Here is a 24,942-nt window from a genome sequence, read left to right on the forward strand (position 1 = left end):
TTAAGAAAAGAGCTCTTTATTCCACGTCATCCGATATTTTACACAAGTAAAATAAAATTCATATCTCTATATACCGCGATCCGGGTGGGAGGCGGCGTTCTGGAACAAACGCCACCCCCGCAACCCTGTAAACATGATGGGTTGGGGATGGGAGTGGGCTGGTGGGGAGGCATCTGTCAGGGAGGGCCTGGCCTGCCCCTCAGAGCCTGTCCCTGGCTCTGGATGGCGGCATGGAGGGAGACCCCATATGTACACAGCCTGGTGGCTGGTGGCTGGTCAGCAGGGCCCGAGCACGGTCCAAAGTACCAGTGCAAGGCCCAGAGGAGCAAGGCTGCAGGCCAGGGCAGGCAGGGCCCCCGAACCTTCTGCATCCCCAGTTCCACTGCTCCCACTTCCTGCCTGGCCCAGACGGCAGTGGCTACGGGTGCGGTTCTTTCTGGAACAACCTGGCCTCCTGCGGGGACCCGTGGTGGGCAGTCCCGGGGGCTCGGAACCCCCAGGCCGCAGGGCAGTCAGTGGGGGCTCTGCAGAGCCCGGCAAAGTCCCAAATGGAGAGTCATTGATGTGCCGTGGGCCTGAGCCATTGCCTGGTGGAGTGTCACCGGGAGGCACACGTCCCTTGAGTGCATTTCCAGCAGACGCCGGCCTCCCGGGTTCCAGTACTGAGGCCTTGTCTGCAGCATCCGGCTGGCAGCACTTGGGGAGGCCCAGCAGCTCCTCATCAGTGAGCTGATTGGTCTGGAAGGGACGGAAGGGCCCCGAAGCCACAGCACAACCCTCTAAGTCACTGGCAGCCAGGCGCTTCAGATCACGGCCTGCCAGGCGTTGGGGTAGGTTGCAGGGCACCTCGGATGAGGAACCTCGGAACTTCTGCAGCCAGGCCCAGAGCGGACGTGCCCTGCAGTCACACACCCAGGGGTTGTCATTGAGTCGCAGGTACTGCAGAGACCTCAGGGGCACTAGGACCTCTGCGGGGAGCATGGAGAGGTTGTTGGCAAACAGGTAGAGGGTCATGAGTCGGCCAAGGTCCCGGAAGGCATGTGGGTGCACACGAGCCACATGGTTCTGGTGCAAGAGGAGACGGTCAAGACTGTGCAAGCCACGGAAAGCGTGCTCAGGAACACTGGGGATACGGTTGCCATGCAGAAAGAGATGCGTGAGGTTGCCCAGGTCTCGGAAGGTGTTGTCGGGAAGTGCCTGCAGGTTGTTGTCTTGTAGGTAGAGGTACTGCAGAGCTGCCAGCCCACGGAATAGGCCAGGCCCCAGCTCCTGCAGGCCGCATCGGTCTAGGTGCAGCGTGTGCAGGTGGCCCAGGCCACGGAACGTGGTGGGGTCCACGACACGGAGCTGTGCATTGTCACTAAGATCTAGTTGCTCCAGGAGGGTCAGACCAGTGAAGGCCGCGGCATCAATCCCGGCCAGCGCATTTGAGTGCAGCCACAGGATGGTGAGATTCCGGCATGACTGGAAGCTGGCGGCTGGCACGTAAGAGATTCGGTTGCCGTGCAGGAAGATTCTCTGGCTGGAGGCTGGGATGCCAGTGGGTACAGCCTGCAGGCCCTGCTGGGGGCAGCTTGTTGTGACCTTGGGCTCATTGTAGCACACACAGGCACCAGGGCAGGGCGTTGCTACCCTCCAGGCCTGTAGCCATAACACCCATGCCAGCAGCCGGCTTCCTGTAGGCAGAGAAAAAGGTGATCAGACAGGAGCCCTGAGAGGTGGAAGTTGATGCTGGAACCAATTCTCCTTGAGTGGGGTCTCTGGGGGACTGGGCAGACCAAAGGCTGCCAGCCCTGGGAACGGGGATGGAGGACCTCTACTGGGTTGTAAGTTGTCTTTGGAGACACTTCTATACGGGTGATCATGTCTGAACCTCCCCCTCCCCCTGCAGCATACCACACTATCTTATACCTGCTGACATGACTATGGCTTTACCCCTTGGTGATAGCCCAGTTGGTCACCAAAACCACACATTTTCTGGGGTAGCATAAATACTAGCTCAGGACTCCAACACACGGAAGAATCCCGGGACCTGTTTGTTATTTGCCTCTGCTGGCCTTAACTTCATGCTCGGTCCTATTAGGCTACAGGTTAAGATGAAGAGGGGCAGTCTAGCTCTTGGGGAAACACTGTGGGAGCTGCCTGAGGTGCACCCCTAGACCTGTCATGTTCCTTGGCCCAGCCTGTGTGTGTGTGTGTGTGTGTGTGTGTGTGTGTGTGTGTGTGTGTGTGTGTGTTGGCGGGGTGTCTGAGGCTCACAGTCTATGCCCAGCCCATTCCCCTATAGCTCTCAATGACCTCTGACAACAGGGATTCTAGGAGACCCCCTCGTGCTAAAATGGGAGACATGCTTGAATGGGGAATCTGCAGCCCCCGGAGGGCTGCCTTTTCCTGTGGAGGTCTCCTGAGGTCTGGAGTAGGTCTTCTCACTAGCATCTCAGCTAACCAAGGAAGAGGAGTCTTAGGAAGGCTGGGAGGGAGGGAGGGCACAGGATCCTACCCCAGGAGCCTCTCTCAGGCCCCCAGGGCAGGCTGCTCCTCCTCCACACAGCCTCCCTTTTAAGCACTTCCTGACTTGGCTGTGAACACTTTCTGCAGCCTCCTCTCCTGGCCTCATTCTCAGCTCCATCCCTTTCCAGCCTTCCTGCCCATCCCTGTTGCCACCCCACTTCTCTCAGTGGCCCCAAGGCACCGTGCCCCATCCTAGTCTCTGGGCCAGATATACCTGGGTGTGGCCAAGGACTGCAGCTAGGGATGGGGTGCCACATCCCTAGGAAACAGCTTCTTGGCCTGTCACTAGAGCCCCATCCTTTCGAATGCCTGCCGAAGGCTCTTTCAGGAGTGAGTCTATTAAAATGTGAATCCCCCTGGGAGGGTTATGGCTTATCAGCTAACACCTCCATTGACAGCTAACACCTGTGCTGGCAGCTAGCTAAGCGCAGGATTCTGCAGACAGGAGGCCGAGGCTGGCTAGGCTTGGAGTCGAAGCTTGAAGTCGGAGGGAGGAGGGGCAGTTCAGAAGCTAGCTTTCCTCACCAAGCCTTGGCCTCTGGGGACTTCTCACTGGACCCCTTACCACAAAGGGTCCTCTTCTAAGTGCGCCAACTACTGCTCTAAATCCTGAGCCCCACAGGCCAGCCAAGCTTAACAGCTGAGCAAGATGGGAGCCTCACTTCTTTTTTTTTTTTTTTCTTTTTTTCGGAGCTGGGGACCGAACCCAGGGCCTTGCGCTTCCTAGGAAAGCGCTCTACCACTGAGCTAAATCCTCAACCCCGGGAGCCTCACTTCTAATACTCAGTAGCCCTCTTCGAAGAGCTTGGGTTTGCTGGGCCTCTGGTCATTTGCGGGCAACCAAGGTGGCAAGCTAGGCCCAGAAGCCCCCAATCCACAGATGCCCCTCCCTGGGCTAGCCATGTGTGGGATGCAGATGAGCCTGAGGCTGTCTAGGCAGCTAGCTCCCTCTCACATTCTCCTCTTACACATCCTTCCTGGGACAGTGGGGCTTGGCCTTGTCAGCACCCCACGATGCCCTATCTGCTGTCACAAGAGGACACTCTACCATGTGTACAGTGCTTCCTGGTCTTGAACTCAGGCTGGGAAAGTGGGGAGCTTTCATGCCCCTATGGCCAGCCTTGAGATTTTACTGCCATGGGTGACAGCTAGGTCACATTATAGCCCAGTTGTGCTAAAGACTGCCTGTCACCTACAAAGCCATGCTACTGACTAGACCTCTCCTACACCCAAGGCACCACCGATCTCTTCGTGCCAACCACCACATCAGTGGTGGGCTGAGACAGGCTGTAGCCCCAAGGCCTGAGGCTGCCCAGTGCTAACTCAGCTGGGCTCAGGGTTCCCCGGGGCTGAGCCACTGTAGGGGGTGGGCAACCAGAGGCCTGGCTATGCTCAGCTTCACCAGGCATAGGAAGGTAAGAGACACAGCTGTGTTTCTGTTGGAAATCAACTTCTGAGAGGCGGCCCTTCTCACCTACCCTGTCAGCACAGGGGCTGGGGTAGGCTCTTCTGCCGTAGCCACAGTAATTGGCTCCAGCCTGGCCACCCTTGGGGCCTGCCCACTGGTCTCCATGGCAACTCCTGCGCTGAGCAAGCATGAGGGGGCATCTTTTTATGAGCTAATCAAACCCAACTTTGCGGCATTGCGTGTGTTCACAGCAGGGCTTTGGGGAAATACCCCAGACACCTGAGCAGGTGTTGTGAGGGTGTTCCTGACCCCAGCCCTGGGCTGCCCTATTCAGTCTCTCTCTGCCACCTTGCAGGCCTTCCTGGCTCATTCTGTGGTTTCTGCAGTGCCCCGAGCTACAAGGCTTCTGCACTTCTGGACCCCTGTATTCCCCGTTTCTTTTTCATTCCCAAGCCTGCCCACTGATTCTCATGGGAGAGGGCCTTTCTTCTGAGGAGCAGCCTAGCCCTCTGGCCTCCCTGTGGCCTCCACCTGACATTCCTAGCCAGTCTTGTTCATGGCACCATTCTCAGAAAGCCCCTGGCATGCACGCGTGGGCAGAAAGTGGTCTTGGGAGGTCCATCTCTTCTCACATGGCATCCACGCAGAGACTCCTTCAGAACCCTATGTCCGCTTGAGCCACCCTTGTGAGCTGTGCATATAGCTTTTCACATCTCTCTGTCTACGCTTAAGTCAGTTTTCATCAGACCTGTGTGTGGGTCTCCTCCAGGGCTTTCCATGGGGAACTCACTGGCTGTTGAACTAGGTCATGGTCAGTGGCTTCTGGCTCAGCTCAGGTCACCTAGGGAGTCACAGGAACATGCAGGTGACAGTGCAAAAGGACTGGCTTCCTAGTACACATGGCTCTGAGGTTCCCCAGACCCTGGGTTCCTTCTCCACCTGGGGCAGCCAGATCAGGCAGGATACAGCCACCGGGCTACTCATCTGGTACCCGCAGCTCTTTTGAGTCAGGATCCCATATTCACATTCATGGATGAGGGAACAGGGAGGGGGAAGAAGAGAGAGATGGGGAGATAGGAGAGTAGGAAAGGAAGATGGAGGAAGAGGAAAGAGGAGGGGGGAGGAAAAAGGCAAGAAGAGGGCAGAGGCAAAGGGAAGGAAACCAGGGAAGAGCCGGTGTGAACAGGGAGAAAGGGAGGGGAGGGGCCAGGTAGGGTGAGAGGCTTCTGGGGCCTTGCCCAGCAGCCACTCGAGCCAGCAGGCAGGCACTGCTGAGGTCAGCAGCTCACCTCAGCAGTGAACGGCCAAGCTGAGACTGCCTTCTTTAGCATCTTCCCATCCCACTGCAGTCTTGCGTACACTCTGCCTGCCACCCTAGCCTAGCCTGACATCCCATGGGGATGCTCTCTTGGCCTCACCTGATGAGGCCAAGAAACGGTGCAGGCACACAGACTCCAGACGCTGGCTTTCATCCTTCTACCAGCTGGGTGCCCTCGGGGCCCACGGGTCTCTCAAAGTACAAATATCTACACCATGGGCTTTGGAGGAGCCTGCCGGATATACCACTTGAGGTAGGAAAGCCTCAGTGCCACCAAGGAATCCACTCCTTACCATCAGCAGCAGTCCGTTTCACAGACCAGGACACCAAGGAAGTGGGTAGCGAAGCCCTGCTCACATATGGTTTAAAAGGAAGGGAGTGGGAGACAGAACTACCCGAAGGGCTGTCAAGGAGAGTCTAGCCAGTTCATAAAGGACAACTGCTACGTGAACAGGGCAGCCGATGGGTGCTGCTGACTGTTGATAGGCACTGGGACGTGGCTCCCGTGCTGTCTAGGGCTGGGAGGCTTTCTCCATGGATATACAGAACTGGGGTTGGAAGGACGTAGAAGGGGCTGAAGCAGTCCAGAGGAGACCACAGTATAAGGCAGAACAGCTCAGCATGCAAGACCAGAAATAGCTCCGGGAGAGGTTGGATGGACCGAGGTCATCCCCACACTGCAGAGTCACTCTGCCATCATATCTTCACTGACCCCACCCCCTCTGTACCCCACACATCCACTCACTTCTCACACACACGCCCTCCTTCCATCCCTCATCGGCCACAGACACCCACGGTGACAGCTTGTATCCACGCTGTGCTTCCTGGGCCCTCCCCAGAGCACAGTAAGTGGGGGGAGCAGGAAGGTGGTCGAAGCTTCCAGAGGACAGCCCACCCTGTGTCTCCTGAGGGTGTGGTCACCAGCCTCTGCTGCCCTGTCCGGATCCCTTGAGACCTTGTTCCTTATTGATCCTGACTATAGGGCAGAACAAGGCCAGGTCGATAACGGGCAAGGTCACTTGCCATGGTTGGCAGCTATAAGACCCACGCCAATGCACCTCAGGCCGGGACACAGCAGTGGGGAAACTGAGGCCTGGTATGTGTTCTGGCTGCTTGACATATTGCAACCGGAGCAGAGCTGTTGGAAGTGGCTTTGACTATGTCAGGTCATCCTCCTGTCCTCAGAGGACCCACAGGAAACCCCCTGCCTCTGCCTCTCCAGTGTTGCATTAAAGGCATGCACCACCATGCCCAGCTTTTTCATCTTCATTTCTGGGACAGAGGGGCATGAAGCTGCCCAGCTTGGTCTTTAACTTGCGGTGCTCCTCTCTCAGCCTCCCCTGTAGCTGGGATTACAAGTCTGTGCTACCAGACTCTCCTAGGAGTCCATTTCTTGTCCCTGTTCATTCTTACTTAAGGGGCTCCTGAGCCTCACAGGATACTCACCTCCTCGACCCCGCCCTGTGAGCTCTTCTCTGCAGGCCTATGGCATCAAGGTTCTGTCTGTCTGAAGCCCATCCAACTCAGTGTCCCTCTCCCTGACAGACACCTGCCGCCTAATTACCTGCCTCTCACCCCCAGGCCTCCTCTGTGGTCCTGCTGCTAATTCAATCCATCTTCCAGGCTCCGCTCCAGTCCCCAGGGACACTAATGTGGAACTAAGCAATGGCTGGCATATCCCCACCATAGACATGCTATGAACCTAAGCCCCTGCTCTGCCACACAAATGCCCCCCACTCCTGCAGTCCTGACGCTGTCCAGGATGGAGTGCTCTGCCCGGCAGGGTCTTTAGTACTGGATTCTGCCTTCTGTGCCTCAAATCTACTTTCGTGACAAGTATCCTAGACAGAGCCCCAGATCACCCCATCCTATCCCTGAATCTGCTATTGATCTGTGAGGCCCTGAGTGTTAACGCACAGAGTAAGTGCAGGTCTCGGGGTGCGTGCAATACTTGTATATACTAGGCCTCGACTGGGAGATAAGAACATATACTAGGGGACAAGCAATTGGGGTGGGGAAGGGCAGGCTCGGGACTGTGTTGTCGATATGTCATTTGCAGTATGCAAAACAGGGTGACTATCTTATAGAAGCCAGTAACCCTTGGGCACAAGGGCAGAAATGGGTTTTTACAGGGGGCTGTGCAGATGTCAGGACCTAGAGGAGGCTCTGCTACCCTGTGGTGGGAGGAGGTAGGTGACACCTCTCTGTGGTTCCTGTGTTTGTAGAACATGATCAACCAAACAGGCAGGTGGCCTCTGCTGCAGCTAAACTCATTCTTCTATAAAAACACAATGCAGGCCTAGAGGCTGTCATCAGCTCACGCCCTCTGGTTCCCACCCTCTGGGACCCACTGACTGTGCCTCTTGGCCACTCAGAACAATACAAGGTAGACAGGATTCTACTAGAGACGGCCAGTTGACGGCCAGTTAATGAAGCCTCAGCATGCCCTCCTAAGCTGGGCCTCCCCAACCTCTAGAGACTTCTGTCACAGAGCCAGTGGTGGCAGCAGGACAGGCAGGGAGTCCCAGTGGGGACAAGGGATGTGAGAGGGAGTATACAATCCTCTTCAGCTAGATGTGCCCACTGGAATCACCCTCCAAGGTCAAAGCACTGAGTCCATGGAGCTAGAGGAAAGGCTGAGGGGGCCCAGGTACTCAAGAGCCTAAGAGTGGGCTGTTACATTAGCAATAAGCTGTCTCCTTGGCATGCAGCCACATCTATGTGCTTGCCCATGACCCAGGGCTGCTTTCGGCACAGTGACGCTGGCACCACACATGGTGTGGCCCACAGTGCTGGGCCCTCTTACAGGAAGTTTGCCGACCTGCTTTGTGACTGATCACCTGCTGTGTGCAGTGTGTCTGTCTTAACACTCACAAGGGCTCAGCCAAGGGCACTCAACCTCCTGTCCAAAGCGAAGGAACCCTGCAGTCAGAGAAGACTATTCACTGCTCTGCCGAGCCCACACGGCTGGGTGGGCTGAGCACAGTGGTCTCTCCTTGGTGCAGGGTTAGCAGAGGGGAACACTGGGCAAGACCAGCACTTGGGGGATTGGAGGTAGCATGTGGAAGAGGAGTAGTGAAATCCTGTTCGGGTTATGGAAAATCAGGTATCTTGCTAAGGACACTGTCAGGAGGCATATAACTAAGCATGCACAATAGAATACGACGCGGAAATCAAAGTGGGAAGCTGAGGCAGGAGAGAGGATCAGGAGCTGAAGGTCAATCATAGCAAGACCTTGTCTCAAAAACCCCAACCAAGGGGCTGGGGATTTAGCTCACTGGTAGAGCGCTTACCTAGGAAGCGCAAGGCCCTGGGTTCAGTCCCCAGCTCCGGAAAAAAAAAAAAAAAAAAAAAAAAAAACCAACCAAGCTGAGGGTAGTAGGGAACACTTTGCTCTTGCAATTGGGAGGTGGAGGCAGGAAGATCAGGAGTTCGAGACCATCCTGTCAAGAACAATCAGGCTCAGAAGAGGCAGCTCAGAAGTTCGGGGCCCTTGTTGACCTCCCAGAGGGGCCATGTTGGTCCTCATCACTCACTTAGCAGCTCGCAATGATTTTAAATGTCATTCCTGGGGAGTTCATGTCCCCTTCTGAGCTCTGAGGGCACAAGGCATGCTTATGGGTCACACAATATGCATGTAGGCTTAAAGTTTTTAATCTACCAAAAAAAAAAAAAAAAAAAAAACAAGCCAAAAGATCAAAACTGTTTTTAAGAAAGATGAACAGCTGTCCCAGGTATCAGGAGGAAGTAGTGAGGGTCACTCCTCTTCTGGAAGGGAAGGAAAAGGCCCTAACAGGGACACTAACCTGGGGGAGGTGGGTTTGGGGTTGGTAGTGACTTGGCTCAGGAGGGGTCTGCTGGTATGTCTGTCCTGTGTAATCACCTGCAGGATTCTGCAGGGCTCTGATGACCCTTCGCTGCAAATGGCTTCAGAAGCTCTGGCCAGGCTCCATGGAGCTGACTCGAGACATTGGAGCAAGCCAGCACTGACAAACTTCCCAAGACATCAAGGGTCTAGCCTTGGCTAACAGACATTCACAGTTAAGAAAGCAGGATGTATTACGGGCGAGACGACTTAGCCCAGGGAAGGTGGAGGAAGTAACTTTTTGATAAACAGGAAGGTCTGGACCACTTCTGATGACCTCAGAGCCAGCTAATTACGCAGACCCACGGCCAGGATCACAAACCGAAAGTGGGCATCAGGTGTCTTCTGCTGTCATTATCAGGTCGGCATCTCCATCGTCATCACCGTCAACATTGCCGTCACCAGGGATGTCACCATCACCACTGTCACTGTCATTAGCATCAACACTCTCGTAATCACCATCGTTACTGGGCCTCGACCATCACTTAACAGTCACGGTCATGTGTTAGTCAGCTTTCTGTCACTGTGACAAAATCTGAGTCAGTTTTCGGAGAGGAAAGGTTCCTTTCTGATCACAGTTGGAGGTTCGGGCCCATAGCGTGGCCATGTTGGAGGAAGTGTGTCCCCTGGGGTGAGCTTTGAGGTAAGCCCATGCCAGGCCTAGTCACCCACTCTGCTTGGGGATCAGGATGTAGCTCTCAGCTACTCTCCAGTGCCGTGCCTGCCTGCCACCATGCTCCATGCCATGAGGAAATGGACTAAGTCCAAACTGAAAGCAAGGCCCCATTAAATGCTTTCTTTACAAAAGTTGCCTTGGTCATGCGTCTCTTCACAGCAATAGAACAGTGACTGAGAAGCCCTATCACACAGGGAGTAAGTGACCATTATTTCTAGTCCAAACAAGGCCCTGAGGCAAATCCCAATAGGATACCCGGTGAGACCAAGGCACACCCCGTGGCCCCCAGGATCCCTGCAAACTTACCCAAGCCCCCAAGGACCACAGGGCAGAAAGATACAGCTATTCTGGTCTCCTTGATTCCCCACAGCACCTCACTCTTTGTCCAAGCCTTCTTCCTTGGGCTGGCTGAGGATTGAGGCTCAAATGTAGGTTCCACCCACTTTTAGAGTAGTTAGAGAAGAGACCCGGTCCCCTGAGCCTGTCACCAACACCAGCAATGTGAGGATCACGCTGGCCTGGCACCACCTCTCCAGGACCCTATAAATTGCCTATAGCCTTGAATTCACACTGAAGTGTCCCTAGCCAGGTCTGGGCTGGAGTTTAGTGTCCTGCCTTCCCAGATGTTAACCTATGGCTTGACACCCAGGACCGGTACCCAGCCTTTATGCCTGACTGTGGTCACTACGATTCAGATGTGGAGTTGGAGAAGATGAGGCACAGAACAACACAGAGGAGCCATGAGAACCCTTTGATGGAGCAGCCACAAAGCCACTCTGGCATGGCCCCTGCTGTGTGCAGAGAACGCTGTGCCTGTACTGAAGGACAGAGGCAGTCAGGCTGTGCCTTCAGCATATTTGGAGCTGTGTGCTGCCTTCCCAAAAATGGTCTTAGCAGGCTCGCTGGCCTGTGTGTGTGTGCTGGGGGCGGGGTGAGCTGCACAGCACAGCCTGCCACACACTGCAAGAGTGCCGAACTCAGGCAGCATCGGCCGCAGCAGCTTAGTAACCAGGTATAACTGTTCTTCCTACCCAGCCCACCACCATCACACTCTGTGAGCTACATACAGACCCCTGCTCACTCTCCTTTGGAATGATGGTGACCGAGGTGCATGCTCTGTGGAGAGTTGGGGACAGAGAGACATGCAGAGAAAGGGTCTCTGCTCTTGGCATACAGGGAAGCCCAGGGCAGCCCCTACTTGATGGCTCGGAACCTGCCAGTTCACATGTCCCATCTCAGCAGAACCCTGAACATGCTTCCCCTAAAAAGGTAACCAACAACTCTCAACGCTGTGGAAAGGCACCGAGGCAGACAACGAGGAATTCAAGAGGTGGCAGGTGGAGGGCCAGAAACTAGGGGGAAATTCTAATTGGTCCACCCAGGGACAGAAGTGGATTTAAAACAAGAACAGGGTGCTATGTCCAAGGAGTCACCAGAGAACAAGAAAGAGTGTCTAGAAATTAAAAATAGAATCGCTAAAATTAAAAGAATCAATAGAAGGGTTGGAAAACAAGGTCAAGGAAATCTTCCAGAAAGAAAAACAAAAAGAAAAACTGAATGAGATTCAATGGGCAAATGTAGGTCAACTGTGTTTTAGAGCATCTGTATAAAGGGAGAACAGAAAATGGAGGGTAAAAAAAAAATTATCCAAGAAATAATACCATTCCTAGAGCCAAGGACCTGGACCGGCACTGGGCATTCACAGCGAACTTGAAGTTCCTGGGCACTGAAAGATTCCAGGAGGAAAAGCTGGGCATGAGCAATGCAAGGTAGTACTGAAGCTCCCCAAAGCAGCCTACATGTCAGTCAGGAAACTGCAGTGTCGCAAGGCTCAGAAAGGCTTTTAAAATATGGGATTCTGGTCTCAGCCAGCCCAGCTTGAACACATTTGCAAACATGGGAGGGCTCCACGGCCCTTCGCTGTCCCTTCCTGACAGGTGCTTCAACCGAAGCAAAAACAGTCACAGAAGTCAGTGTGCATCCCACGAAAGGAGAAAGCCTCAGGGTAGCAGGACAAGGTCCTAAATGGGACCCAGGGGACAATGGAACACACAGTGAAGAGCTTGCTCTCCCATGAGGTGGGACAAGAGGAGAAACAAATACTCTACCGTCGGCCGTAAGCCGAGGAGAGATGAAGGACGGTGAAAGAGAAGAGAGTGAGTCCTCCTGAGTGGCCAAGTGCAGGTTAGGGAGCAGAGCTGCAAAGCTGGCATCTGAGCAGGGATGTGCTGGTCTCTGGGGCGGCCCTAGATCAGCCAAGGGTGGCCGAGGGTGGACCTGGGTCTCTGACCCACTCTACGTTCTCGACTGTGGGGCTTCTGCAATGCAGAAGTGTCTCTTGAAGGGATACCCAGAGGTCCAGCTCTGTAGTCACTGTCCCTCAGCCAACCCTGATGCCCCCCCACACCCTCTTTACTGTGGGCCTATGACCCTGATGCTTCCCAGCCACCACTCTCTTCTCACTGGTGCTGCCACTGTACCACCCCGTTAGGTTTCAGCCTCCGTCTCAGGTTGTCTTGGGGTCGGGGAGGCAGTTGAAAGTCAGTAAGGGCCACCTTGCACTGGAGGTGGGACTCAACCCCTGGGCGTCAGCTTCTCTATTTCTCAGAGCCCCAACCTGCGACAAACCCCACAGCACACGGGCAGGGGCAATGAGAATAAGTAATTGCTCTTTTATTAACGAGTGATAAATTATTCCTATATGATTGTGTGTGATAACGCTTGCTTATTCGAAATCAATTTGGAATGGAAATTGCTGGCGGCTTCTCACCTGCGCGGGTGGAAGCCAGGCACTACTGCCTCATACAGAAAAGGAGGTCACTGGATTCTGGCTACATCCTGATGCCGCTGCATTTAGGATGCTCTGGCAGACACGGGGCGGGGGAGCCATGGGGCTGTGAAGCTAGGGAGACCAGGTACCTCTAACCTCACTTCTGGGCAGCACCTCAGCCTCTCGGTGGCCTTCCTCCTGTCCCTACCTGCAGCTCTAAAAACTGCAAATCTCCCTTGATAAAGTGCTTGCCCTGCAAATCTGAGGGCCTGAGTTAGGACCCACAGCACCCTCAGAATAGCCAGATGCTACCGGTAGTATGAGCCTCTAAATTCAGAACTGGGAAGACAGGAAAGACAAGGCCAGGAAGACTGGTGCTCACTGGTCAACCAGGCTAGACAAATTAGCAGGCTCCAGGTTTGGTGAGAGACCCTGTCTCAAAAGGAAGGTGGAAAGCTCCCACTACCAGTCAAGGACCCAGGTTCCTTTTGAGCTGAGGAAGGACCAGACTGGGGGAACCGTGACACAGAACCATGCCTCGTGACAAGCATCCAGTAGCAGTTCCATGTCTGTCTGTCACAGGCAACCACATGCCCACTATAGGCAAATGGCAGACTTCCTGAGGATGCCCAGGGCTGGAGGGACACTGATCCTCTCCTGCTAGGGGGAGGCTCCTGCACCCAAGTTCTGAGTTTCTGTGAGTGCCCCTCAAGAGTGACTTCACTTCTGTTATGGATGGGTGTTTGTATTGTCCCCAACACCACCACCTTTTTTAAAAAAAATTTGAGACAGTGTCTTATACTGTAGGACACCCCAGGCTAGAATTTACTATGTAATCTAGGCTGGCCTCAAACTCTAGAGGATGCCCTGCTTCAGTTTCCCAAGTAGTGGGCATATGCCCAAAGCCCCAGTCCCCAGTGTGATTTTATCATTCATTCATCTCCTCATACATTCATCTCCTCACTCACTCACTCACTCACTCATTCATTCATTCATTCACTCATTCATTCATTAATTCACTCACTCATTCATTCATTAATTCACTCACTCATTCATTCATTAATTCATTCATTCATTCATTCATTCATTCATTCATTTTGAGAGCACCAGAGAATCAGGTTCACTAATACTCTCTTGTATTGGGTTCCAGGGAGGAAAGAGAAGGGGGCCCAGTTTTGCAGAGTCATTAAGACTATGACTGGGAAAAAGGTAAACGCTTTTTGAAGCTTGACAGTGAGAGCCAGGTGTACGACCTGGGCCCTGGGTGTGACCTCTGTGAGGTGAGAGTCTAGAAATAGCCCAGGGCTCTTCGTTTTATCTTCCAGTTTATGTGTATGGGTACCCTGTCGACCACATGGGTATCATGTGGGTTCTGGGTACTGGGAACCACACATGGGCCCTCTGGGAAGGGCATTCTGTGCCCTTACCTGCGGAGCCAGGCCTGGAACTGTTGATCTTTCTGCCTTGCCCCCAAATGTCGGGGCTTTATTTATTTTTTTTTTAGATTTATTTATTTATTATATATAAGTACACTGTGACTGTCTTCAGACACACCAGAAGAGGGCATCAGATCTCTTTACAGATGGTTGTGAGCCACCATGTGGTTGCTGGGAATTGAACTCAGCACCTCTGGAAGAGCAGTCGGGTGCTCTTAACCACTGAGCCATCTCTCCAGCCCTTGTCGGGGCTTTATGTGTGTAACCTGTACACCCTACCCCTCATATGAAGGCATTTGAAGGGAGTTAGTGGGAGGTGGTTAGGGTTGGATGAGGTCTTAAGGGTGAGGCTTTGAGATGGATCAGTGGCCTAGAAGAAACCCCAGAGAGGACATTTCCCACAGCACGAAAACCATCTGCCAGGCAGGAACAAGTGGCTCACTAGAATCCGACTGAAATGCTGACGCTCTGATCTTGGAGTTCTAGCCTCTAGAACCAAGAGAAAATTAATTTCTGCTATTTGTGACGCCCAGTTCATGGTATTCCGTTACGGCGGGGTGAGCTACAACCTCCTCCTCAAAACTTTGGAGTATTCTCTTCAGGTTTTCAGAAATGAGCATGATTTGGTAAAATCCAAAAAAAAATCTTTCCTGCTTGTTCTGTTTGGTGTCACGTTGATGCCATAATAAACAGAAAGAAATACATCAACAGCCCTGTTCCCTGAGGTCCCTGCACACCACAGTCTATCTTGTAGGGCAGCCCTGAGTCTATCAGGGGTTGGGAGCCCTGGACCCACTTGTATTGGAGGGGTGCCAGGGGCCCCCAATCTCTGAGTTTATTCCTTCATCTGGAAAAAGATCAAGAACCATGATGGGGTTCACACCTGGTTTGTGAGGGGCGGCTGTAGTGATACTGCACAAGAAATGTCCAGCCTGCCAGCTCAGAACTGCCAGTGGCACTCCCTGAGGAAATGTCCCCACCCTGTGGAGGAGAAAGCCCAGCACTGCCCTGCCCAGCCCTCCCGCAAGGCTTTGTTCAAGCAACTCCCCTTTGGGCAAAACTACATTGTTTCCAGGCCCATGGCCTTGAGGCCCCTCTCTGAGTACCCAGTCCTTTACAGCCTGGCCTTCGCTCCTGCCCACCTTCAGACATACAGGGGACTCTGTGCAGTCCTCCCGGGGTCAATGCCTACAAGCTCTGTCTATGGGCTATAGGGTCCAGGTATCAGCAGGGCAAAGCAGGTCCTTACCATAGATGTTTCCAGGGGAAGCAAGGACAATGGGTGTCCACACACAGCCTGGTCTTAAGCAAGATATGGACTGGGAGCCTTCTCTCCCTGACTATCTGCCACCACAGAATCACATTAGCAAACCCTGCCTCCCTAGGACTGTGGTCACAGCTGATAAAGGTGGTCATAGGACGTGAGGACCTGGGGATCCCTGGGAGTTCATCCCCTGAGGCTTTGGATCTGGGGAGCTGTTTTGGGAGGGGGGAGTGTGGTGGAGATGCTGGGGCCACCAGAGACTTAGGAGTATATGCCACTGCTCCTTGAGCTGCTGGCTGTCACTGAGGCCCTAGGGAAGAGCTGGGAATGAAGCAGCCTTCGGTGGAAGGGAGGGCTCTGAAGAGGTCTGATACCCACCCCCCACCTTGAGGACACCTTGAGCCACCATGTAGCCAGGCTGTGGCTCCAGCAGCAGGTGAAGGATGAAGTACGTTAGGGCCACCATCTGTCTCGGCTGTGACGGGCTCTCTACTGACATCCAGGAGGGATGTAGATGGAATATCTTTATGGGAAGAGTTTTTCTTTTGCCAATTTTCGAACAGGAAGCCAGACACTTGTCACACCTGTCCTCGTGTCAGCCTTGCCTGACATAAATTGGGGCCGAGGCAGGGAGATGAAAGACAGCCCGGACACGGCCCAGTGTGCAGAGACCACGTGTCAAGCCTCGGAACACACAGAGCCACGAGGACATCCTGCTGGGGCCATGCACAGTGAGCTCCTCCCCTGACCCCTTTCTCCCCCCCCCCCCGGCCCAAAGGCCAGCCTACCCTGTTACCCCTGCCTCCTCTGGAGCAGAAGGACACCTGCTCTGACATCATAGCAGCCAGGGCCCCCTGCCCTTGGCCAGCTTGGCTAGGAAGGGAGAAACACTACAGAGAAGGTGGGCCTCGAGGGGGCGGGCCTCAAAAGGACTGGCCTCAGGGTCCTCTTGCCCCTCTGTTGATGCCCACACTGGACCCTTCCGTCTTGAGATTTGAGGACATCTCCTTGGAGCCCAGAACGGCTTAGGGAGAAAAAATGTTACAAAGATCTCAAGATCGCCACTGCCCAGGGCTAGCCGGTAACTGGTGGTACCAGGAAGACTGCTGAAGGAGGAGGGAGAGGCCAATGCCAGGAGAGGCATTCCTGCAATGGGAACCCACCCAAAGCCCAACCTCCTCACAGTGGGGGCCTGTTCAGTGCCCATCAGCCTTACCAAGGGTCCCAGAGGACCAGACACACCTAAGGCCATGCAGGTAGGCCAGGGATACTCGGTGGAGAACACCAACAGTCCTCAGACAGCGCTGATAGTGTCTATAGCTCTCAAGGAGACCTAAAAGGTCAGCCCTACCAGGCTCCCATGCCACCGTCATGCCCACTCCATACAGGCTGAGGATGGGGGCACTGGACACATGTCAACTAGGGCAGATGAAGACTGAGAGCCCATCAGGGGGACGGGGCAGAAGCAGCCATAGTCACGGCAAACGGCACATTCTGGGCTACCTGGGGTTGGCCCACAGCCCTCTCTGGACTGCTCTTCTAGAGGCTGGCCAGGCTCGGGACAACAGCTACCCTGTCTCTCTATGGAATTCTGTTTCCATCTATGCCTTTAGAGTCCACTGCCTGAACTGCTTCCAAGGACCAGGTATGAATACAAGCAGCCCCTCTCGTGGCCCTGAAAGCTGGAAGGACAAAGGCCTCCAAGCTCCTGGATCAGCCAAGTTCAGGAAGTCAGGCCCCTTCCCAGGGGTCACACTGCACCTCCTATTTCTCAAAGGTATGGAGACCCTACTTCCCAGCTGCATTTCCCAGCTGCTGGGCCTGCCTGGAGCCAGTGTACCCTCCCTCACCCTCCATGCCCTCTCAGTCCAGTGACCATGAGCTAGAACATCACTCCATTCAAGACAGCTGCCAAGGGCTCTCTCAGCAGAAAGGCTGCTTGGGAAGCAGGACAGCTCCAGCACGGGCTCTTCCTGTACCCTCAGTGCTTCCCAGGGGATTGTGATCAGGAAGCTCATGGGGCCCCCACACCTACACCCATTTTCTATACAAAGGTGGGGCAAGGGTAGTGGGACTGACCAAGAGTTAGAGGAACTGCAGGAATTGGGGGCTTTGTCTCCCACAAGGGCTCCAAAGCCATCCCAACCTCAGTTTTCAAGGCCGGTTCCCTCGGTCTATGCTGGAGGAGTCCCATCATTCGGATGACCAGGAACTGGCCAGCATAGCCAAATCAAGCTCCCTGTGGCCAGCTGGCTCTCACCAGCACTTCCACCTTCCCACTATCCACGCCAACAGGGAAGTCAGGAGCCAGTATCCGCCTTTGGGCTCCGAAGCTCTCACCTGCCCCATCTTGGCCAACCAGGCTTCCTAGTGCCATGAGCTTGGGTACTTCCCAACAGATACAGGGGCAAGCAGGTGTCCGGGGAAAGTGTTTCAGCTTTCTGGACCTCCCTCTGCAGAGGAATGCAGAGATGGGGTGACTCTGGAAGCCAGGTGGCAAGAGGTTCCCCATCAAGGGTGGAAGGGGCAGTTCCTACACAGGGGCTTCTAGCCCGATCTGAGAAAAAGTGAGCCAGGCTTTACTCCTTGCAGGGGCAGCCAGGGTGGACTTCAGGCAGGCTCAGAGGCTGACAGGGAAGATGATAGAGCAGGCACAGAGCCTGCTGTGGAATGGAGGACATCTATGCCTATGGACCAGGGATGGGTGACTCTGGTAGGTGTGCAGTGAGGGCTAGAGGGTATAGCCAGGAGGTCAGAATGGACACTGGACTTTCTTCAGGGGGACAGGAGGAGGCACAGATGCCAGCCTTGGAAGATGGATGCAGAGGATATGCCACCATCTGGCTGAATCTGGGGAACCCAGGATGCTCAGTGGCATACAGCTGGGGAAATGGCTGGGTGTCAGCGAAGACAAGAGACCTCGCTGGTGTGAGCAGCACCCAGATGCATATCACTGGTGTGAGCAGCACCCAGATGCATGTCACTGGTGTGAGCAGCACCCAGATGCATGCCACCGGTGTGAGCAGCACCCAGATGCACGCCACCGGTGTGAGCAGTACCCAGATGCATGCCTCTGGTGTGAGCAGTACCCAGATGCATGCCACCGGTGTGAGCAGCACCCAGATGCATGTCACTGGTGTGAGCAGCACCCAGATGCACATCACTGGTGTGAGCAGTACCCAGATGCATGCCACCGGTGTGAGCAGTACCCAGATGCACATCACTGGTGTGAGCAGTACCCAGATGCACATCACTGGTGTGAGCAGCACCCAGTTGCACATCACTGGTGTGAGCAGCACCCAGATGCACATCACTGGTGTGAGCAGCACCCAGATGCATGCCACTGGTGTGAGCAGTACCCAGACGCATGCCACTGGTGTGAGCAGTACCCAGACGCAGGTCTACCCCTGCATCACCTGGGTGATGCTCAAGCTGGTAATCCTAAGGGGCAGCCTAGCGCTAAGGTGGCTGCAGGTTGAGTGGTTGGGTGAACTAAAGGCCTCTAATTGGCCATGCTGGCCTGGCACACTAGCCTGGCACTTGGCAGGGAGGCAGTTATTACTCATTAACCACTGCCAGGCCAGGCGGAGCTGGACATGGCAAAGGGACATACAGGTAGGGGTTGTGGATTCTTAGAAGGATGAAACCTCTTCTTCTCCACTCTCTGTCTATGTTTACTGTGTACCTACAGCATGCAAAGCCTGCTCCTGGCTCATGTGCCAAAAGGCACCCCCACCATTGCCGTGCATAGCTTCCATAATCTCTTCCAGAGAACCCTGCTTTTCTGGTTCTCAAGGCACTAATCTGGAAGCACAAGGATTACAGGTGACACCTTCAGTGACCAGCAAAGGCTGGTGAGAGCCAAGGTCACACAGCAAGTCAGTACTGCATGAGCTGATCCTATGGCCGGCTGGACTCGGGGGAAGGGGAACTTCTGGAAGGTTCCCAAGCTGGCCCCATCTGGGCCCTGGCAGGAGGGTGAAGAAAGCCAACATCTTAACAAGGTCATAATAGCTGGGACAAGTTGAGGACACTGTGTAGGGGACTGCAGACTGGACAGAGACAATCTGAGAGGGCTCCCAGGAGGCAGTGAGCACCCTGGAGCCTCACTCTGGTTTGAGACCCTGAGCACTCTAACACATTCGGCCCCACTCCCTACCTCAGTGGGCCCCTCACCCAGCTTCAGCCTTTGCCTGACATTTCCCGTGACATTTGCTGCAAAGAAATAGAGTCATAAATCCAAAGGTTAAATTTGCACATTGCCTTACAACGCCAGGAGAAACCTGTCCCTCCATCCACCAGGTGCCCATGGGTGCAGCTTGGTGTGGGACGGCCTACTCATCCCCCTGACCCTCCAACCATCACTATTTCCCAAAATGGCATCGTGAATACACCAGGCCACGGAGTTGGTGGCATCGTTTAGAGATGCCCGCCCCATCTGAAACCAAGGTTTCCAGGTGCTCTGTGGCAAAGGTGCTGTGTCAGCAGCTTAACCCGGCCCACCCCAAAGCTGATCATGGAACCTCGGTTTGATATCCAACAATGGCCGGGCAGCGGTGGCACACACCTTTATCCCCAGTACTCGGGAGGCAGAGGCAGGCAGAGCTCTAAGTTCGAGGCCAGACTGTTCTACAGAATGAGTTCTAGGACAGCCAGGGCTACACCGAGAAACTCTGTCAAAAAAAAAAAAAGAAAGAAAGAAAGAAAGAAAGAAAGAAAGAAGGAAGGAAAGAAAGAAAGAAAGAAGAAAAGGAAGAGGAGGAGGAGGAGGAAGAGGAAGGTGAGAAGGAAGAGGAGGAATAAGAAGGAGAGGAAGGGGAGGAGGAGGAGAAAAGTGTAAAGGAGAGGAAAGAAATCCAACCATATTCTATGAAACTCCAATTCCCAATTCCCAGGAGGGCCAAAGAGCACCCCTGGGCAACCTGCTCCCCATGAAGCTGGATCAGCTCCTGAGACGTTTGCATACCACCTCTGCCAACCTCCATGTGCCAAGGTGCTGCATGGGTCACCTGGGACACCACAGGGAAGGTGGCTTCTGCCTGCTCAGCACCTCCCTAAGGATGCTTGGGAAGCCGTACCAATAGCCCTTGCCTCTTGACCTCCACTTCCAGGGTCTGGCTCCCCTGGGGAAAAACTATGGGGGCTGCCATGGGGACACCTCAGTCACCTCAGCCTCCAACCTTCCACAGCAGACACAGTACCCAGGAGTTCTGAGAACAGGGCTGGAGAGAGGACCCCCCCACCCCCTGCAAAGGGCCAGTTGAACAGATGGCCCTCCTTACAGCTGGAACCCTGGTCCACTTACCATGTCACCCACCTGATGTGTATAAAAAGACTCAGATGGCTGGGGGTGGGGTGGGGCAGCCGTAGGCCCTGGCTGGAAGTTGGCCCAAGTGTAGGAAAGGGTACACATCCTGGCCCTGATGCTCTTCACTGAGGACTTGTAGGGAAGTGCAAGGGGGTAGGGGAGTGAGCATGGCTGAAGGCAATGCAAGAGGCCAAGAAAGGTTTGAACAAGTACATCTTGGTGCTTTCTCAGGAAGGGATTCCACACTCCCCAGCTAAGCATGATTCACAAGAATAGTTCCCAATGTGCAAAGTGTTTAAAATACAGTGACAAAAGAAGAAGCCGCAGTACCAAACACCGGGTGTGATGGGACCCAGCCAGGCCCACGCACTCTGGGGACAGGCGGGGAGATGGGAGGCATGTCCCCTACATCCACTGCTAGGCTCCCACTGACGGCTGTGTGGTCAGTCACCTGTCCCTGAATACATTTAACCCTGGAATCGATGAGGTGAGGATTCACCCCCTTTACTGTCTGATCAGAGGAGGATCTGCAGGCCACAGAGGAGCGGGTGAGCGACAGAGGGTGGAAAGTAAATACAGCATCTGCTATTTAGCCACGTGGCTGGCACAGGTGACCTTGGCTGGGTGTAGCCAGGCCACAGGGCAGGCATACAGAGGGGTGCAGAGGGTACCAGGCCCTGAAAAGAAACAAAAACAGCCACCCCAGCTCTTATGCATCTGAGGGTCCAGGCTCGGGCTGGCCGCCTCTGCACCCAGGCTGGCGGAAAGTCTCAGGCAGCCCTGCCTGGGGTTGAAAGTCAAAACTCACAGAATGGGGGCAGGGCACATCAACTTCACTGACCAGGCACAACCCAGTGCCAGGAGCACTGTAACTCTGTGACAGAGTCAGGTCCTTCTCATATACGCCATAGCCTTCCATTGAATACATGCATGCACGCACGCACGCACACACACACGCACCCCCCCCCACACACACACACACAGAGAGAGAGAGAGAGAGAGAGAGAGAGAGAGAGAGAGAGAGCGCCTTTCTTGAATGCACAGCTTGATGTTTCTGGGAGACTTTCTGGACTTTCTGGGCCCTGGGCCCAGGATTGCAGAAGGGCTCCTTCTGCCTCCACTCCCAGCTGGACCCTTTCTCTCCAAAGGAAGGCATGGTGCCAGGAGCGTGGCAAGTAAAGGGTGCTAAAGCCAGGCCTGGATGGCAAGAGGTAGGCATGACCCTGCTGACCCTGCCCCTCACAACTTACCGCTTGCAATATGCGACAGCAACAAACCCTGGTTTCTTCACAACCAAGGAGTCAGTCCTTAGCCTTCCAGAATAGCAGGCTACTGAGTGCCTCTCCCTGGGCCGTTGGGCCAGCCAGCCTTGGGGAGGGGGTGTTCCTCCTCTTGGTTGCTGTCCTTTTACTGGATGACCCCCACTAGCCGACTCTAACTGTAACTACCGGTCAGTCCTGCCCGAAAGAACCACAGGCTCACTTCTGCCCCTCTCCCAGCTCACCACTTCCCTCATTACCCCAACATTTCTTCCAGGAGGAAGGAGGGGCCTAAATTGGCAGGAGTCCCAGGAAAACCCCTATTGACTAGGAGTTGAAAAAAGCACATTCGGGGAATTTTAAAGCAGAAATGCTGGGGGCAAACCTTGGAAGCAAAGTTTAGTGGCTTAGACGGGTACTTCCAATACTCGGGGCCAGTCTAGGCTATATGGTTACACCTGCCTCAAAGCAAAACAATAAAAACCCCTTGGGAGCTAGGCATGGCTAGCCCAGCACACAGGCGGGTTTCTGAGATCAAGGGCACCTATCTGTTCTACATAGAGGTCCCAGGCCAGGGCCACCCGGAGACCCTGTCTCAATCCAGGAAAGGCCCCATGCCTGGGTATAACCGGCCAACACAAAATGGACTGTTTTGTTCTGTTCATTTTTTGTCTTACTGATTCTCTTTCTTTCTCTAGTTTGTCTATTTTGAGGTTGGTTTTTTTTTCTTTTTTTCTTTTCGGTTTTGCTATTTTTCTTGGCTTTGTTTTATTTTGTTTGAGAGAGAGAACATGGAGTTGGTTGTTAAGGAGGAGGACCTGGGAGGAGTCGAGGAGGGGAAAGAATATAATCAAAACATATTGCATGAAAAAATTAAAACAAACAGAGCCACCTCCTTGGGAAAATTGGACTGACCCCACTGGGCATCAGCTTAGAAATGCCGCCAACAATTCCAGATTGCCGGCCTAGTCACAGATGAGGAAGGCTGAGACAGGGAGCCGGCTCTTTAAGAAAACACAGCAGCAGGCTCCGCAAGCTCCCCTTTGCCAGGTGGGATCTGGTGCAGACCACACCTGCTGAGGTCTTGCCTTGGAAATACACCTTCCTCCCGGGGACTGAAGAAGGACAAGAGACAATGCAGCTTCCGGGATGGAAGACAGGCCTGGGGCTCAGTGAAGGGAGTAGCCAGGTGTTACCCCACACAACACCTGAGCTAGGTGAGCACCACAGAGCCACTCACCAGAAGGTCACGGGGTAGAATAACTAATGTGCTAAAGGCAGGGCCTCTCCGAGGCCATGCTGGGTTGGATGCCCTAGTTGAAACTGCAGAGGCAGCCAAGTGTGCCCAGGGTCAGACCCTTTGTCATGGTAGTGACCTCAAGCTGGGATAATGGATCTTTCCTGCCCAGGTAGATTCCAGCCCACCATACACCACCCCTGGCCCAACCCTGGCTGGTGGAAGAGAATGCACCTCCCAGTTTGGGCTGGAGACACTGAACAAAACCCCTAAATACATTCGGAAGGCTTTTGGTCCAGAACTGGGCAGGGTATACACATAGCCCTCCTAGGAACACAGGGGCACCCACACCCAGAGACAAACAGAAACATGAAGATATGCTTAAAGGTACTCATGGTCATGCACAATCACATATGTGCAGACGCACACCATGTTACACACACGTACTTGCACACACAGACTCAAACACTGTGAAGGAGACTCCAGGACTTTCCCCTCTGTCTGGGGGTCCAGCTGTCCAGAGTATCCCTACTCAAAGCCCAAGCATGTCTCCATGTGAGTGGATCCTGTTAAGGGACCCCAGCATGTGCTAAGCATGAAGATCGCAGCAGGCAGGCTGCATAGATACATGTATGGTCATAGGTGTGTAGGCAGGAGTGAGAACAGGGATATGCACCCAAGTACAGGGTTGTGCCTATAGCATTTATGTGCATGGGCACACTAGGGTAGATTTGGTATGAGTGTGCACTGGAGGTGTGCAAGACTGTATGTAGCCCACGTAGACACGTGCAAAGAAACGTGTGTGCAGCCTGCGGCACCATGGACATCAGCAGGGTAGATAGGGTGGGCACCTGGGGAAGGCAATGTGTTCACTCCTGATTCTCCAGGTAAGGAATGTCTAACCTGCACGAAGCCCATCCTCCCTTGCCCCTACTGTGGGGGCTTCGCACCCGGATGGGAGGAGGGAATCCCACAGGGCTGCCAGGGAGGGGGTGTTTCGAGCACCAACGCCCCTCAATGGAGCCTCTCACTCAGGAGCCCTCCCGATCACCGAGGAGGAGACATTCCTCTCTCTGCGTGTGTGTGTGTGTGTGTGTGTGTTTCTCCTCCTCCCTACCTGCTCCAGGGACAGCTCTGGGATCGCTCTGTCCCCCACGCCCTCTGCTGCTGCCGACACCCCTATTTATCCCCACTCCGTTTGACCCCCAAAGAAACAGCTTCTTCTGAGCAGGATTCGCTGGGCAGACAAGATACCCCATCTCGGTCCGGTGCCCACGTTTCTGCAAACCCGCTCATTAACCCATTCGCCGCCTTTGCGCTCGTAGGTGGGACCCCGCCCTTCTAGCCCTCAGTTTCCAACCGGCCCTGGTCCAACATCTGGAACCTCGGACCCGCCATCCCTGGCCCCGTCGTCGCTGTCAACTTTCCCGCAAAGCCGCAACTTTTGCGGCTGCCGCGGGCTCCGCCCTCCCAGGGCCCAGTTACTAGCGGCCAGCGCGCGGCGTGGCACTGCGGTGGCCCTCGGGAGCGACCGGCGACCGGGCTCCAGCTCCGGCAGCGCGAACCATACTCTGTGCCTCCCCGCCCCGCCCCGCTGCAGCCCGGCTCGGGAGCGGCGCGGACACTCACCTCCGGAGGACGCCCTCTTCATCTTCGGGGTCGAGCGGGGCGCGTCGGGCACTGGAAGCGGCTTCGGGGCGGGCGCCCGTCTGCGCGCGGCCGGGTCCGCATCCAGGCGCCGCCGCTCCGGCCCGGTCCCGGCCCGGCCGCGGGACGAGGCTCGCGCGCTCCGCTCTACCGGGCCGGGCTGGGCTCACGGGCTGCGGGCACACAGGGCGAGGGCGGCGGCGCGGACTGGCGGGGCGCTCGCAGCGCGGGCCGGGAGCGGAT

At 54.7% G+C, this 24,942-nt stretch overlaps 1 protein-coding gene across 1 annotated transcript; it reads right to left on the reverse strand.

The window, feature by feature from the left end:
- Rtn4r (reticulon 4 receptor) lies at positions 1-24,942 on the reverse strand. The gene is made up of 2 exons (NM_053613.2): positions 24,682-24,942; positions 1-1,676 (listed from the first exon to the last, which is right to left on the reverse strand). The coding sequence occupies exons 1-2, from the start codon at positions 24,701-24,703 to the stop codon at positions 277-279; spliced, it is 1,422 nt and encodes a 473-aa protein (NP_446065.2). The 5' UTR covers positions 24,704-24,942; the 3' UTR covers positions 1-276.

This window comes from Rattus norvegicus, chromosome 11 (genome assembly GCF_036323735.1).
Source record: "Rattus norvegicus strain BN/NHsdMcwi chromosome 11, GRCr8, whole genome shotgun sequence".
Taxonomy (NCBI): Eukaryota; Metazoa; Chordata; class Mammalia; order Rodentia; family Muridae; genus Rattus; species Rattus norvegicus.